Below are 14,710 nucleotides of genomic sequence, written 5' to 3' on the forward strand. Positions count from 1 at the left end.
TCACACACACACCTACACACACACACACACACACACACACAGTTTTCACATTTTATAGCTGAGATATTGAGCAATAACAATTTTACTAAGACGAATAATTTGCTCTCTTTAAATAGAGTGCAATTGTAAATTTTTTTTTTTTTAAATGTTATTCAATACCTTCATCTAATCATAATAGTTCTGGTCAGAAGTGATCGCAGATATTTTATAGGCTGTTGTCAAATTAGTCTATATTCTCTTGGTTTTTGATAATTACTTTACCTATTTTAAAACCCTACTTGCATTATTTAAGCATCATGTTTCCTTTTATAATAATATATGGTGTTAATAAAATTACTAATGTTCTTTTTATAGTTTGAATCTCCCAGTTTACATTTATTTTCTCTCTGTGTGTTTCTTTTTGTCAGATAAAGATGAGCCCAGCAGTTACACCTGCACCACATGCAAACAGCCTTTCACCAGTGCCTGGTTCCTGCTCCAGCATGCCCAGAACACCCATGGCTTCCGTATCTATCTGGAGAGCGAGCCCGGCAGCCCCCTCACCCCTCGTGTGGCTGCAGCTCCCGGAATGGGGGGTGACTGTAATTCCTCCCAGCCCCCTCTTCATGCTGTACACTTGGCTGATGGCAGCCCTTACAGCCTCCTGAGAATGCCGGGTTCTGGGTCTGGTCGGGATTCAGCGTCCACGCCTCGTGAGGGCCGCTATCCCCGAACGCCACCGCTATTCAGCCCACCTCCGCGCCATCACCTCAGCCCTGATGACTTAGCCTTGGCAACACACCATCCCAGTGCTTTTGACCGGGTGATGAGGCTGAACTCTGTGCCATTAGAAGCCCCTCAGACCATGGACTTTTCTAGACGTCTACGTGAGCTGGCCGGAAATGCCACAGGAGGTTCTCCGCCTCTTTCCCCTAACAGACCCAACCCTATGCAACGGCTGCTGCAGCCTTTCCAGCCAGGTTCTAAGCCTCCATTTTCAGCAACACCTCCCCTCTCCACCTCTCAGTCACCTTCTGGCTCACGTTCCACACCTAATCCTGTAACAAATGCAGTCCAATCGACCACCCCTCTCAAAGCAAAATCTTGTGAGTTCTGCGGGAAGACCTTCAAATTCCAGAGCAACCTTATTGTTCACCGGCGTAGCCACACAGGGGAAAAGCCATTTAAGTGTCACCTCTGTAACCATGCCTGCACACAGGCTAGCAAACTAAAACGTCACATGAAGACACATTGTCAGAGTAAGTCTTCACTGCTTAATGCCAAGTCAGATGATGGTCTTTCAACTGCTAGTTCACCTGAACCTGGTACGAGTGAGCTGATGGGCAGTGCCACAGATGCACTCAAGTCAGTGGTGGCAAAGTTCAAAAGTGAGAACAATGGCCTTCTGCCTGAAAATGGAGAGGAGGAGGAGGAAGAGGAAGATGATGAGGAAGAGGAAGAAGAAGAAGAAGAAGAAGAAGAGGAGGAGGAGGAAGAAGAGGAGGAGGGGGAGGAGGAGGAAATTGAGAGAAAGCCTGGAGTAGAAGAAGAGGGAAGGAATGACTACCGATTTAGCTTGAGGCTTGAAGGGGCTCGCCATCACCAGAACAGCGAGGCTCTGCACCCACATCGCCGGAGCTTATCCAGGGAGCCTATTGATGAAAACTCAGCCATAGAGTCAGACCGGGCAGATGACGGAACCACTACTACTATCAATGGCTTGAGACCTCTATCTAATGACAACATGTCCAGGAAGCTGTTGGGTGGAGGGGTAAGTCCTGGTTCCCTCAGTCCCCTGTCCAAGCGCATCAAGGTAGAGAAAGACCTTGACCCTCCCACTCCCACAATCCCAAACACAGAGAACGTCTACTCTCAGTGGCTTGCTGGCTACGCTGCCTCCCGGCAACTCAAGGACCCCTTCATCAGCTTCACAGGTGGGGACTCCAGACAATCACCCTTTGCCTCTTCATCTGAGCACTCTTCAGAAAACGGCAGCTTGCGCTTCTCTACTCCACCCGGTGAACTCGATGGGGAACGTGCCGCATCAGTACGGAGCGGCACCGGCAGCGGGGCCAGCACTCCCCACGGTGTCAGCGGCAATGGCAGGCCGAGCTCGAAGGATGGTCGCCGCAGTGACACCTGTGAATATTGTGGCAAGGTGTTTAAGAACTGCAGCAACTTGACTGTGCACCGACGCAGTCATACTGGAGAGCGGCCCTACAAATGCGAGCTGTGCAGCTATGCGTGCGCTCAGAGCTCAAAGCTCACCCGTCACATGAAGACCCATGGACAGATGGGCAAGGACGTGTACAAATGTGAAATCTGCCACATGCCTTTCAGTGTATACAGCACTCTGGAGAAACACATGAAAAAGTGGCACAGCGACCGCCCTCTGGCTAATGACATTAAGACTGAGTAGGCAAAGAGCAGCATGCTGGTTGCTCTCTCTCAGCTCCTCTGGCTAAAAAGCAACCCTGGCTAACTAGCCAATAAGTAAGGGGAAAGGACAACAGGGTTAGACACCAGTACACAGTACAGCCCTGTTTTCATCCCGACTGGAAGAAGCTAGATGCATGATCCATTACCGGGGCAATACTATTGCATCACACTTAAAACTTTTTGAGCCTTTCTATTGTGCAATAATTTACACGTTTTGTATTTTTTGTAACTGGACAGCATGCTCTGTGTGTTTTGGCTACCTAGAGAGAAAATTGTCCTCAGCTGGTGGGTTTGGTTGTACATGTGTTGCTGTTTATACTTTTGATTTCTTCAACATAAAAAAAAAAAGACTTATTAAAACCCATGCTGCATACAGTACATACTGTTTTACATATCATGTACAGTTTTGAGTTCAAACATAGTGGGCAGTGTCATATAATCAAAACATCAAGACAAGCAGGGTCACACTTAAAAACTGATCTTTGTGAAAGATTTTCCATGCAACATTTAGATATGATAAATATATATAGAGAGAATTAGGCCGCCTATGAAATGCTAGGCACTGGCGCCATTAAATATTTCTTTTACAAACAGCAGTGAAATTAACAATATGGTGTGAAATGACAACAACGAGTGCCTTGGATATTTTACCTGCATTAGTTAATCCTCCTTTTTGCTATAAGCTCGGAGTTTCAGCTATAAAAGATTACACAACATTTTGTGCACATATGAAATAAGCAGGTCCTTGCATCAAGCACCTGTACGACCCTTGTGTTTTTTTTTTGACTTAGTGGAGCATAGAGAACCAGCTAAAACAAAAAGAAAAAAAGAAAAAAAAGATTACGTGTATCTCTGGTGAATCATTTATCTGCTTGCCTCCTGTAGATTTTTTTTTCGAGATTACAGTTCTGTTTACGGGCATGTTACATGCTTGAGTTTGGTATAGAGTTTTGGTATAGGTGAATATGTTTTTTGGTACCGTACTGAGGGGGTACTCTGGCGAGGTGTTTTACCAACATAAAGCTCTTAATTTTTCAGAGTTTATTTTCTTTGATAATTAAACAATTTGCAGGTGTTTTTTGCAAGTAACACAGAGTAATGTTTCTTTTGTGTCCGCCAACAGCCACTTGAAGACCCCAGTGTGGGATTTAGTTGTTGTAAGCCAGACAGATTTTTTCAGGTGAGGGTTGGGTGGGTGTAAGAGCATAAGGGTGGATGATGTTCAGGGTAGTAAGTGGGGAGTGGGTTTACCAGGTGTCTCTACAATTCAAAAATCTATGTCGCTGTAGTGTTATTTCCTGTCACCGCATTAGATCTTAGAAACTGTTTAGCGATCCAAATTTTTTATAACAAGTCACACTGAAATCCAAAATGTGATTCTAAATCAAAGGACAAGAATATTGAAAAAAATCAGCAAATTTTCCCTCGCAGACAAGGTTTTAAGTTTTCACATTTAGTTTTCTTTTCGTTTGTCTAGACCTACGCGTGGTAGCCATGTGTTTTTTTTTTGTTTTTTTTTTTTTTAAATTTTTAGTCTTCACTCCCTGTCATTGTTGATGATATAGCACTTGTCACTCTGCCTTGGATTCTGTATCTGTCTCTCTAATCGGAGGTACAGTCGGTTGAGTATAAAATGAGTACCGGATTTCAGGTCTGGTACTGCCTACGTGCACTGTTCAATTTTCCCAGTTTACAGTCGGACGCTCAAGGGAAAACTAGCTCTTATGCTGACAGATTAGTGTGGTGTCATTGCTTTGCATTAAAAGAAAAAAAGAAGAAAAAAAAGAAGAAAAAGAACGTTGAACTAGAAACTGTTGCCAGCCATGTCTCCTTCTGAGAACTAAACATTGGTTTGGATCTTGGAAGTAATAATGCAGGAACTGCCATAGAAACATCCTGCTTCATACTACAAACTATAGAAATATACTGCTCAGTACAGAAAAATAAAAATTCTACAAATTTGATTTAAACAGATAAGTAAAATGTGCTGTTGATTTTTTTAAAAAAAAAACAAAAACGTAAAACATCAATATCTTTAGGGGAGAACCTTATTTAAATTTTGTTTGTTTACTGTTGTTTCTCTTTTCTGTCCTGGAGACACCAGGACACTTGATCACTATGTAATGAACTGTAATGTCTCTCATGTTTTTTGCCTTTATTATACACAAGTCTTCAGGTTGAACAAAAATTTGCATTGGGGAGAGATTTATGATATATAAATATATAGAGAGAACTTAAAATACTTAGGAAATTGCACACTCATGTAAGTTCCTATGTTCAAAACACATTTATGGTCTACTTTTTTTCCTGTATTTAGAATGGTATTTGAAATTAATGTTCACTTAGTGTAGGCACTTATAGTATTTATGTTGGAGCCTGTATTTTTAACTGTTTTGCCTGTACTCTTTAAAGGTTTCAATGTACCCTTTTTCTGTAGTGAAAAAAAAAAATCCCAACAAGCTGCCACCGTATATTTTCTTAATTTGGCAGGATAATATAGTGTGAATAATTTGTATGCTTGAAAATAAGTATTTCTGAAAAATAAAATGTTGTGGTGTTCCCCAAGGGTGAGAGGTCATATGATGGCCTTTTCAGGCAGTCCCGCTGGAGTGACCACAATGAGGTAAAAACAGGTGGTTGTACATATCTTTTTAGTTTGTTTTATATATTTTTCTCTCCTGCCATTTTATATGCAGTAATACAAGCTATTGTTGGGTTTTCTTGGTAGAAAAGTTTTTACTGTCTTTGATCATGTACCACCTAAAAACATTCCAGCTGTTTTGCTTTTTTTTAAGGACATTTTGTCATATGCAATCAATTCAACATTAATCTGAAAGATTTTTTTTAATTTTTTTGCTACAGATTGTTTTTTTTCATTGCCAAAAGATCCACGGTGCTTTATAATTTAAATATGGTACATCTCATATGCAAGGCATATTCTAAATAACTGAACTCATGCGAAGAAAAGTTTGGTACATGTTATCCATGCTGACGGTACTAAGGTACATATAGGTTTTCAACCTTATTTCATCCTGTGTATTTACTCTCAAGCTGTTTGTTCTAACCTGAACTTGAAGTTGACCTTTGGCATTGGTTGACATTATTTATTATGACTACAAACACGCATGTTCCATTCAGAACACAGTCACTGCAAAACAAATCTGTTCAGTTTTCTCTCTCCTGATGAAGTGTGATGGCTTAATTTCTAAGATGACCAAAGGTCATTGACCAACATTTACAAGTTCTTGCTTGAATTAAAGAATTTATTGTTGTTGTTTTTTTCAGTTATGGAGATGCCACTCTATTTTCAGCCGTTGTCTGCATTATTCTCTTCACTCAGCCATTTTGTCTTGAAAAATAATAAAAAGTATTACATACATATTTGAATTTGGTGCTTTTATTAATTTTTTTTGTCATAGTATGCACAGTCACAATACTGTATAAGACAATTAATAGTGTTACATAAACATTTTAATACATTCCACAGATATGTTTGCATGGGTCAGCTTGGATCACATGTCATCAGGGTGGAAGTTTACAATCATATCTGTGGGCAGTGGCCTTGTTAGGTCAGCTAAAGATCTGTGTTATATCTCCAGCAAACTTCTATTCACCCTAACCCCCTAGTTTCCCCACCCACACCTCTAGCAATAGCTTTCTTTCTGTCTCTTTTTGCCCTTCTTGCCTTTGGTCTTCACTTTTATCGTCCTTTATCTGACTTTATATATGTGCCTGTGTCCAAATCTCTTTTTTCTTTTTCAGACCACTCCTTTCCCTGTTTCCTCCTAACCCTGCTGAAGCACTGGAGGGCAATGTGACAGACTAATCGCTTTCCTTGTCCGAGCCTGGTGCTGTTTGCCTAGCAGGGCCAGATTAAAGTTCACAGATAGAGAGAGGTTCCTGCTTAGGCCAGGTGTTGACAGTTGAGATAAAGCAGAGTTGCAAGGAAGTGAGGCTGGTTGGGTGGGTGTTGGGAGAGAGGAACCCTGTGTGTGTTCTTGCACATATACACACTTCTAATCTTTAGCAGGGGGGTTACTCCCGCCCACTAATCTAAGATCACCCAAGTTCAATGTCAGGAGTACAACAATGCTTTGGTCCACAAATCCTGCCACCAATCAACCCATGCATAGCAGACATACTTTTCCCATAGCAGACTCTTGGCCCTTGCCTGCAATTCCCTGCCTTCCTCCTCCTCCTCCTCCATACATAAACATATATCCTTAACTCCTAAATTTAACAGTCACTGCACTCTGACTGCAAAGTTTTTTGTCTTGTTTTTTGTGAGTTTTACCTGTTAAAAAATTCTTATAATCTTAGACTAGTTTTGTTCATGAAATTTGGGAAAATAATGTCAGAGAAAATAAAGAATATATTATACTAATCTTACAAGAATTCTCAGTTGGAGGGCAAGAAATGTATTCGTTTATTATGTTAATTAAAAGACTTCACAAAAAGTGCCGTGAAGATGAAGATTACTACCTTCCTCTTTTACTTTTCCTATAATTTATCTTTCTCATTCGCACGTGTTTGATGCTGTAAAGGCCTCCCAGCATAGCTCTGGAGAGCGCGTCCAGCAAATAGCAGGGACGCTAAATCAACTCGGTAATCCTCCCAATATGCTGCTTCTCCCTGCCCAATGCGCCCTCTCTGTCTGTTCCTCTACCTTGCTCCTTTTCTTTATTGCTTCTTTTTCCTTCTTGTGTCAGCTGTCACTGGATTGTGCTTATTTATTTCTCCCAACCCCCCGTTATTCATTCCCTATATTATATAGATTCTCTCATGCTTTATTTTTGTTCTTGCCTCTGATTCAGCCTAATTTTTTCTTGGGTCTGAGCCTAACTCACGAGTGTCAGTAGAAAAGGCTGAAGAGCAGAGATGGCGAAGCAGACTGCAGCTGTGCTGGGGTGCAGCGAAGAGGGGCCTCGTCCGGACTCCTTGGAACAATATAAAAGCACTAATCACCCAGGACAGCTGACACCCAGTGCCTCACACATATACACACCGTTTCATAGACACACTCACACATGCACAAAGATCTGAGGATTGCCATTATAGGGTGGAAGGAGAGAGCTCTGCCCAGACAAGACTTGCAGGTCTGGCCTGGCTGGAAAACAAAGTCTGTGTTTTGTCTATGGGCAGCAATGCTTCAGGGCTGAAAGTGATTTCTCATAAACACGGACATATGTATGTACAGTGTGACTATGCACGCAGATGCTTATATCTGCTACACAGCAGTCACGTATAGAACACACGCATGAAAATTTAAAAGGCAGTTAAGTACAGAGGGGTATAAAGGAAAATTTACCCCCATGCATGTTTGTATGCAGACAGACAATCAAACACACATGCTTACTCGGGAACACAAACCACATAATGGATTGGGTGCTTGCACGCTCACAAACACACACACAGACACACACACACACACACGTGCGCACACAAAAGTGTCTTCGGGAATGTGACCTTTTCCCAAAAGCCTCCCTTTCCTGCCTCAGCTCCCCTCCCCCTCTGGCTGTGTGAAGACTGAAGGGGTCAAGGGTCAGGTTTTGGGGGGCTGGAGATTAGGTTTCACATGACTGAGCACCTTTGTTGGGGCAGGCCGGCAGAAAGGAAACGTCCAGGAGGGTAGCTGTGTCTGTCTGAGGAGAGCGAGAGATAGAGTGAGGGGGGGAAGGGAGAAAAGAGGGACAGACGGATGGATGTGTGGATGAAGTTGAAGTTTGGTCAGCGACGGCTGAAGTCAAAATGCAAGACTGAAGAGGAAGTTTTTGAGAAGGGCACAGGAGAGGAACAAGAGATGAGAATGAGAAAATGTGAGAACATAAAAGAAAAACCAGAAAAACCTAACCCACATTCCTCACTCGATAGCTCTGCTTGCCTTTCTCCGTGCACTTCTCCCTCTCCTCCCTCTGTCTCCTTCTTGCTATGACCATGTGGCCTCTGTGTCGGGCTGTGGCCAGCCAGTGTCCTCAATGCCTGCTGGCTTTGCCGATCTCTCCATGACCACACAGCGAGAAGAAAGCCCCAGCCAAAATAGTAAACTGGATCACAGCAGAATCAACCCCCTCCTTTGCCTTCTCCTCCTCCTCTTTCTCCTTCGCAACATCTGAGTTGTAGTCTGCCCGCTAGACAATATATGGCGTAACTGGCAGTGAAAATCTTGGCGGAGACCTGGATTACCTCGTTTGTGAAGTATTGCTTTAAATGTCTCTGTGTGTAATTTTTTTTCCTTTTTCCTACTTCTCAGACCTAGAGAGAAATATTTTAACGACGTGCAACATTTTCAACTAAATGACTCACAGAGGTGGGACTGGTACTGCTGATGGCTTCCAGATAAGGTGAAAATTTTGACCTCACAGCGAAAAAAAAAAAGGACAGGGGGTGAAGCAAAGAATTTCTTGAATACAGCACTGGCCATAATTGGGTGGCCTCTTTTGGTTTCATGGTGCACAATCAAATATGGGTCTTAGGATAGATGTTGCAATTCTGCATATTAATTATATCCCAATGCCGTATGTGTCTGTACTGCTTTACAGGGAGGCACTATATATGTAAGAGTCACTGCTATTGCATTGTATCAGTATGTGGTTGTTCTACCTTTCTTTGAAGACTACAGGATTGGCTCATTCCAAAGCTAGTGTGGTCAGACTGGAAGAGAGATTGTGGACGATGGAGCAGAAAAGGGCAGTAGATCTGAGACACTGACTGATCTGACCTTGAACCTCTGTAAATTGAGCTTAGAGTGACACAATGTTTAACAGTTAAACACCTGCATCTATGCTGTCGTGGCCAAATAAAATGTGTTTATATGTGTACTTGTGTGTGTTACGTGTATTACACTGGGGTGGTGTGCATGATATATATGTCCAGTTTAGTGCATGCTTATATTTTCATATTTGTGTTTAGGTGCTTGTGTGCTCTCCAGGTGCAACAGTACTGGCAGAATTTATATGGCCAGTAAAACAGGGTCATGCTATCCATACCCTCTTGCCTTGTGTGTGCTTTTCATTTCACCTGCATGTGTGTCTGCATGTGTGCGCTGTATGCTGTGTGTGCAACTGGAGACAGCAGGGCGCCTGTTTACTGTCCTGTGAATAAAGAGCCAAAGTTCATCCTGCTGGCCTCTTCATGTCCCTATATTGCATATTTCAGTGCCTGTTAAAGCTGGACAGTAATTTATAGCTGCTAAACTATGTCACCCATCGAAGCAAATCTCCGAGTTATTAATTCTGACTTATATTTAACTACCAAGATAATCTTTACATTGTATTTTTAAATGTGAAATGAGAACACTGAAATCATGGTCATACATGTCCAGTAAATATAAGGTTACAGCCAGATGACTGTACAGAAGCATGTTTTATGAAATAAAATAAACCAGTATTTGCCAAAATGACATTCCCAGCAGTTTGGCATAAACAAATAGACAAAACATATGATTGCAATATAATTGCAAAAATCACACATTTTTGGTAGATAATGTAAAAATTCTCAATAGGTGTAAGTTAAGGTTGTGAAGAAAGAAGATGAAGTTGTGACCTTAGTAGCCCGATTCTATGAAGTATTACGTGTACATTGATTAACATCTCTTTGCTTTCATCTGCTGACAAAGGTCAGGTAGCCAATAAATGAAGAAGCATAGCGCTTGCTTGTCTGCGATTTTGGTTGGGTGACAATCATGGTGATAGTGTAGGGCCAAGTGAGACACATAGGCCTAGAGATGGTCCACAACCATCTGGAAATCACTGGCCATGGAAAAATCTATATCCCCTAACTGGAGGGCAAGTATCCGGTGGAGATTGATTGCAGTTGCTGGGAAATCAAGTATTGATACTCCAGTCATATGGGCCTAGAGACCAGTCAGTGAGCCTCTGGCAACAACTAGTTGTTAAAGAAAAATTTAGATTCCCTGAAGTTTTAAAAAACTTCCTCGTGATTTCTTTTGGTTGCTAAGAGTGTGTCATGGTCACCTATAGACTGAATTATGATGGTGAATCTAAGAGAGGTGTGACAGAAATTGGATATGGAAACCTTCCCTTCAAAGCAACAGTTGCAGGCAAGCCAACGTCTTCCAAGGAGGTTCAGGTGCTCACAGCAATCTGCTAGCAACCAAAGCTTTGGGGGAGGTTTTTGGTGCTGCACCCCCTTTGTAGCCAATTTCATCTTGTGACAGCCAACAACCTCCAAGAAACAGGAACCAAAAATTGAGGGTTGCAATACTGAGACTCATATCACATTGGCAAAATAAAGGTCTAATAAATACTGGGAGAATGACATATAGTTCTTTTGTGTTTAGATGTTTATTTTCTTTCTGATTTTTCTGACTGTTTATGTATGAACGTGTATATACTGCGATACTCCGGCACTAACCCTCCCTTCAGGGGCCAGCAGAGCTCTCTGAGCCACTCCAGCTGCTGCTGCAGAGGTGATAGAGGCTAAAACCATTGAGGTGGAGGGGTGAAGGGCTTTGGAAGTTTCTGGAAGTTTCTGAGAATTGCTGTGCCATTCTTGGTTCACTCCTGGTTCATTCCTGAGGCCCAGGGGTTAAAGAGAGTGGGATGAGGGGGAGGGCAGAGGGACTGCAGGGCCACAGTCACACGCTTGACCTGGCAGACCTTGACCTTACTCCAACCTATACATACTTACTTTTGCCTGCAGTATTTACAGTTTTGCGAACGAATCACATGAACTGTATTTGAATGTTTTGGAAGCCCTTTTTTAATTTATCTCAGAGTAATGTAAAGTAGTTAGTGTGTGTCACAGAGAATCATAAAGATTTCGTTTATGTTAATTGATATTATTAGTTAGGCTCTTTTTTTATTGTCATTTCTCGTGTGGCACTCTCACTGTCAGATCTACAGATTTGTCACTGTTTAGGTAGTTTGTGCATTTAATTCTTCACAGTTTTTCATAATTTGCCATTCGCCATGATGGACTTTGCAAGTGTCCAGGCTCTTCCACTTGGGTTACACTAGTGTAGTTGACACTCTTGAACCAAGCTGCCTCTAATATTCTGTCCTTCATGGGGCCAACCGGTAGTCTTTAGTGGGGACACATTCATTGTGGGCCTCCTTTCCTACAAAGCGCTTGTCAGTCATTGTGTTGAACTTGTGTTGTTTCTATGCGGCGCTTGGTAGCACAGCTGTCGTCAAAAGACCCAAGGCTACTCTATCCTGAGCTGAAAGAAACAAACAAACAAAGCCGTAAAACAAGAAAATGAAAGACAAAAAAGGGTCACAAATAATGAGTGTACAAAAACCATCTTGTCAAATTGCACCTTGGGAGTCTGTCTTCAAGAAGAGTGAGGGGTAAGAAGCTTCTCAGCAGACCTGGGGCACAAAGGGACTTGGCCCCTCCTGTGTTACTGTTAGCCAGGCCCTTTAGATGAACTTGTCTCCTTTCAGCTGGCGCTCTCATGCCCAGGTGTGTCCTTGTGTGTGTGCATGTGTTAGTATCCACAGCACTGACATCTCTTTGGCCCCAAGTGCTCTATTGAAAATAAGACGGAGAGCGAAGCAAATGAAAAGAGATAAAGTGCAAAACAAGGATGAGAGGAAGAATAAAAGAAGAGTGGCTTCCTTGCTTTTCAGGGCAAGGACAATGTTCAACCCTTTCTCCCACGCTCTGGACAACACTCTCTCCTTCACCGCAGTCTACTTAATGTCAAAGACAATCAATTTATATATTAATTTATTGAAAAGCCATCAGGAATTTGTTCAATAAGCACCCTTTTGGAAATACTTCAAGGAAAGAGATTCACCTTTGTGAATGTGTGAATTGAAAAAGGAATCCAAGGTAAACCACTTCTAATAAAGTAAATATGTTTTGCAGATAACCCTTTTTGATATTTAAATTGCATTATCCAAGAACATAAAGATTTGATCCGATGTGACAAATTGAATGCCTAAATTCAATATTCATGACTATTTTGTCCATACTTTCCCAATATTGCAATCACTTTGGGTAGCTAGCCAGCCAACCAAGCAGCCATCCAGACAGGCCAGTGATGGGCTCCATGCCAAGGCCAATTGAGAGGTGCTACTGTGGTGGAGAGCCAGAGGGGAGATGGTCATCCATTATTCATCACTAAGCCAAATAATCCCCAACAGAATTGGTCTGGTCTTGTCTGGCCCAACGGTTAGGGAATGGATGGGATGGTCCGGGGGGCAAGAGGGAGGGTTTCTGGGGCTGGGGGATGGCAGTCTTTTTTTTTGCATGAGGTTTAGTAGGATCTTTTCGGGGGGCCGAAAGGGGTAGCGAGCTCTCTGTAAGGGGTGGGAGGGCGTTCTTTGAGGATTAGATGCAAATATGTCTTTGATAGCTTTCACAGTCTGGGAGTCCCATTCTGTTTATGGATATTCATATTAAGTCTAATCTTTGGAAACAATCCCTGACATGGAGAAGTAAGAGGCTGCTGGGATGAGGATGGCGCAGAGAAGCAGCAGGGGGTTCTGGGGGATGGAATGGATCTGAATGGGGTGTCCCCTGACCCAGATCAGGGGCAGGACCAGTAGAAACCCTCATGGTGTGTGGGACCTAGCACCAAGTGAAGGATGACCCCCCCTTGTCCCACCCACCGAAAGCACTGATGTGTAAAAATGCAAACACCAGCACACTTAAACACACACAAACATACAAATTCTTGTACAGACACACAAAGTATAGACACAGACAAAGCAATAGCACTTCATCTGTGGTGTCACAGACAAACAGTAAATTCAGACACAATACAGACTTCCCCTTCACTTTCTCACTCTCTTTTCTCTCTTTATGACTTGTGTATTTTTTCAAGGCATTGGTCCCAGTTACTGTTTTGTCTTTATGTCCTTCCCTGCAGGCATGCACAGTTCACAATGAAGAAGAAGATGATTCTTCTCAAGCTGTCAGCAACTAGCAGCTGTGTCTCTTTGAGCTTTTACAAACCTCTGCAACAGTGTTGAGTTATTCACCTAAGAAAACATGTCTTGTGGACAAATACTTTTCATCAACAGCCATGACATTTTGCCCCAGGAGTTTCTTTTAACACAAGTACTTAGTTGTTTTCCTCCTTAAAGAAGAACAGGTGTATGTACACTCATGTACATGTACACACACTCATATCAGAGTGTGCTTTTTTCTTGCTCTTTAAAATTTTCAAAAAATGATGTGTCATTGACAGCTGAGAGCCTACTACTAAAAACGGTGAATAACAGAGAAAAAGTACAAATACAATGTATCAAACCAAGAACATCAGCATAAGTTTATAACTAGTCCTGGTTCATCAGACGCTGTATCAACTTTCAAACTGGCTTGACTGTCATAAAATCCAAAACACCTGTGGCACAAGGTTTTTATTTCTGAGCAAAACATTGTAAAGTTATGATGGAGCAAATCACGACATGAGCAGCATCGATAGTAAAAATGAGCAAACTCAGGTGTATAACAAAAACGTTTGTCTGTTAGTGTTAAGTGTGGCATTTTGTACAATTTATACAGTGGACCAGACATGGAAGGTCCTCTGCCTCGCACCAGGTCAGGGATCACAGAGTGAGGTGAAGGACCCAAGGGGAGGAGGGGAGGTTTTATGCTCCTCCTCCACCCCAGCTGGGACTGCAGTCTCGCCTCTCCTTACAATATTCCTTCCCCCATCTCCTCTTTTTTCCCCCCCTATACAACCTAACCCTGGTCCTGGTGTGCTATAGGGCTTTGGGTCAGGGGGTTCATAAAGGATATAGAGGGTTTCCCTCTCTATCTGTGTGCGCACAATCTTGTGTAAGTGTGTATGCATGTGTGCGGTGTGCCTCTGTGCGTCTCTGTGTGCGTACTGGGGGAGGGGGTGGGTATTAGGGGCTGTGTCTCACGGGCATCAAGGGAAAAGGAAGAGAGCCAGACAGCAGATCATTTCACTACACATCCAAACATGTACAGGCACATGCATGCAGGCATGTGTGCACTGCGTTATTTGCTCTCAGTTAAGTGCTTTTGTCTTCATTGATATTTTATAGATGACATTCAGCTCAAAAAACTTTTAGTCAGGAAACACATACTTTGATGAAAAGTGATGTTGCAAAACTTTAAGTAAAATACCATAAGTCACATGACAGTTAATATGATGACATCGTAGACAGGGATTGTGTTGTTGCTATTCCTGCACAACTGCACATTTCTGAATGCTGGTCAGTGTAGCTATTAACATCATGATGAGACAAAACATTGGTCACAATGGGCTATGTTTTCCATTTGAATGCGTTCACTCTGTTCTTTCACTGAGGTTGGTAGGGTAGGAGTGGGCTAGGGTAATGGGGGGGGG

The 14,710-nt window shown here is 42.5% G+C and overlaps 1 protein-coding gene across 1 annotated transcript in view; it reads left to right on the plus strand.

Moving 5' to 3' along the window:
• Positions 1 to 4,417, plus strand: part of LOC102294944 (B-cell lymphoma/leukemia 11A) — a 31,866-nt gene extending 27,449 nt beyond the window's left edge. Inside the window, exon 3 of the mRNA XM_005924983.3 lies at positions 408 to 4,417. Coding sequence (XP_005925045.1) covers positions 408 to 2,398 — 1,991 coding nt within the window. The 3' untranslated portion in view covers positions 2,399 to 4,417. The remainder of the gene's footprint in view (positions 1 to 407) is intronic.
• Positions 4,418 to 14,710: the final 10,293 nt, after the last annotated feature.

This window comes from Haplochromis burtoni, unplaced genomic scaffold (assembly GCF_018398535.1).
Source record: "Haplochromis burtoni strain Fernald_Lab_line unplaced genomic scaffold, NCSU_Asbu1 Contig_70, whole genome shotgun sequence".
Classification (NCBI taxonomy): domain Eukaryota; kingdom Metazoa; phylum Chordata; class Actinopteri; order Cichliformes; family Cichlidae; genus Haplochromis; species Haplochromis burtoni.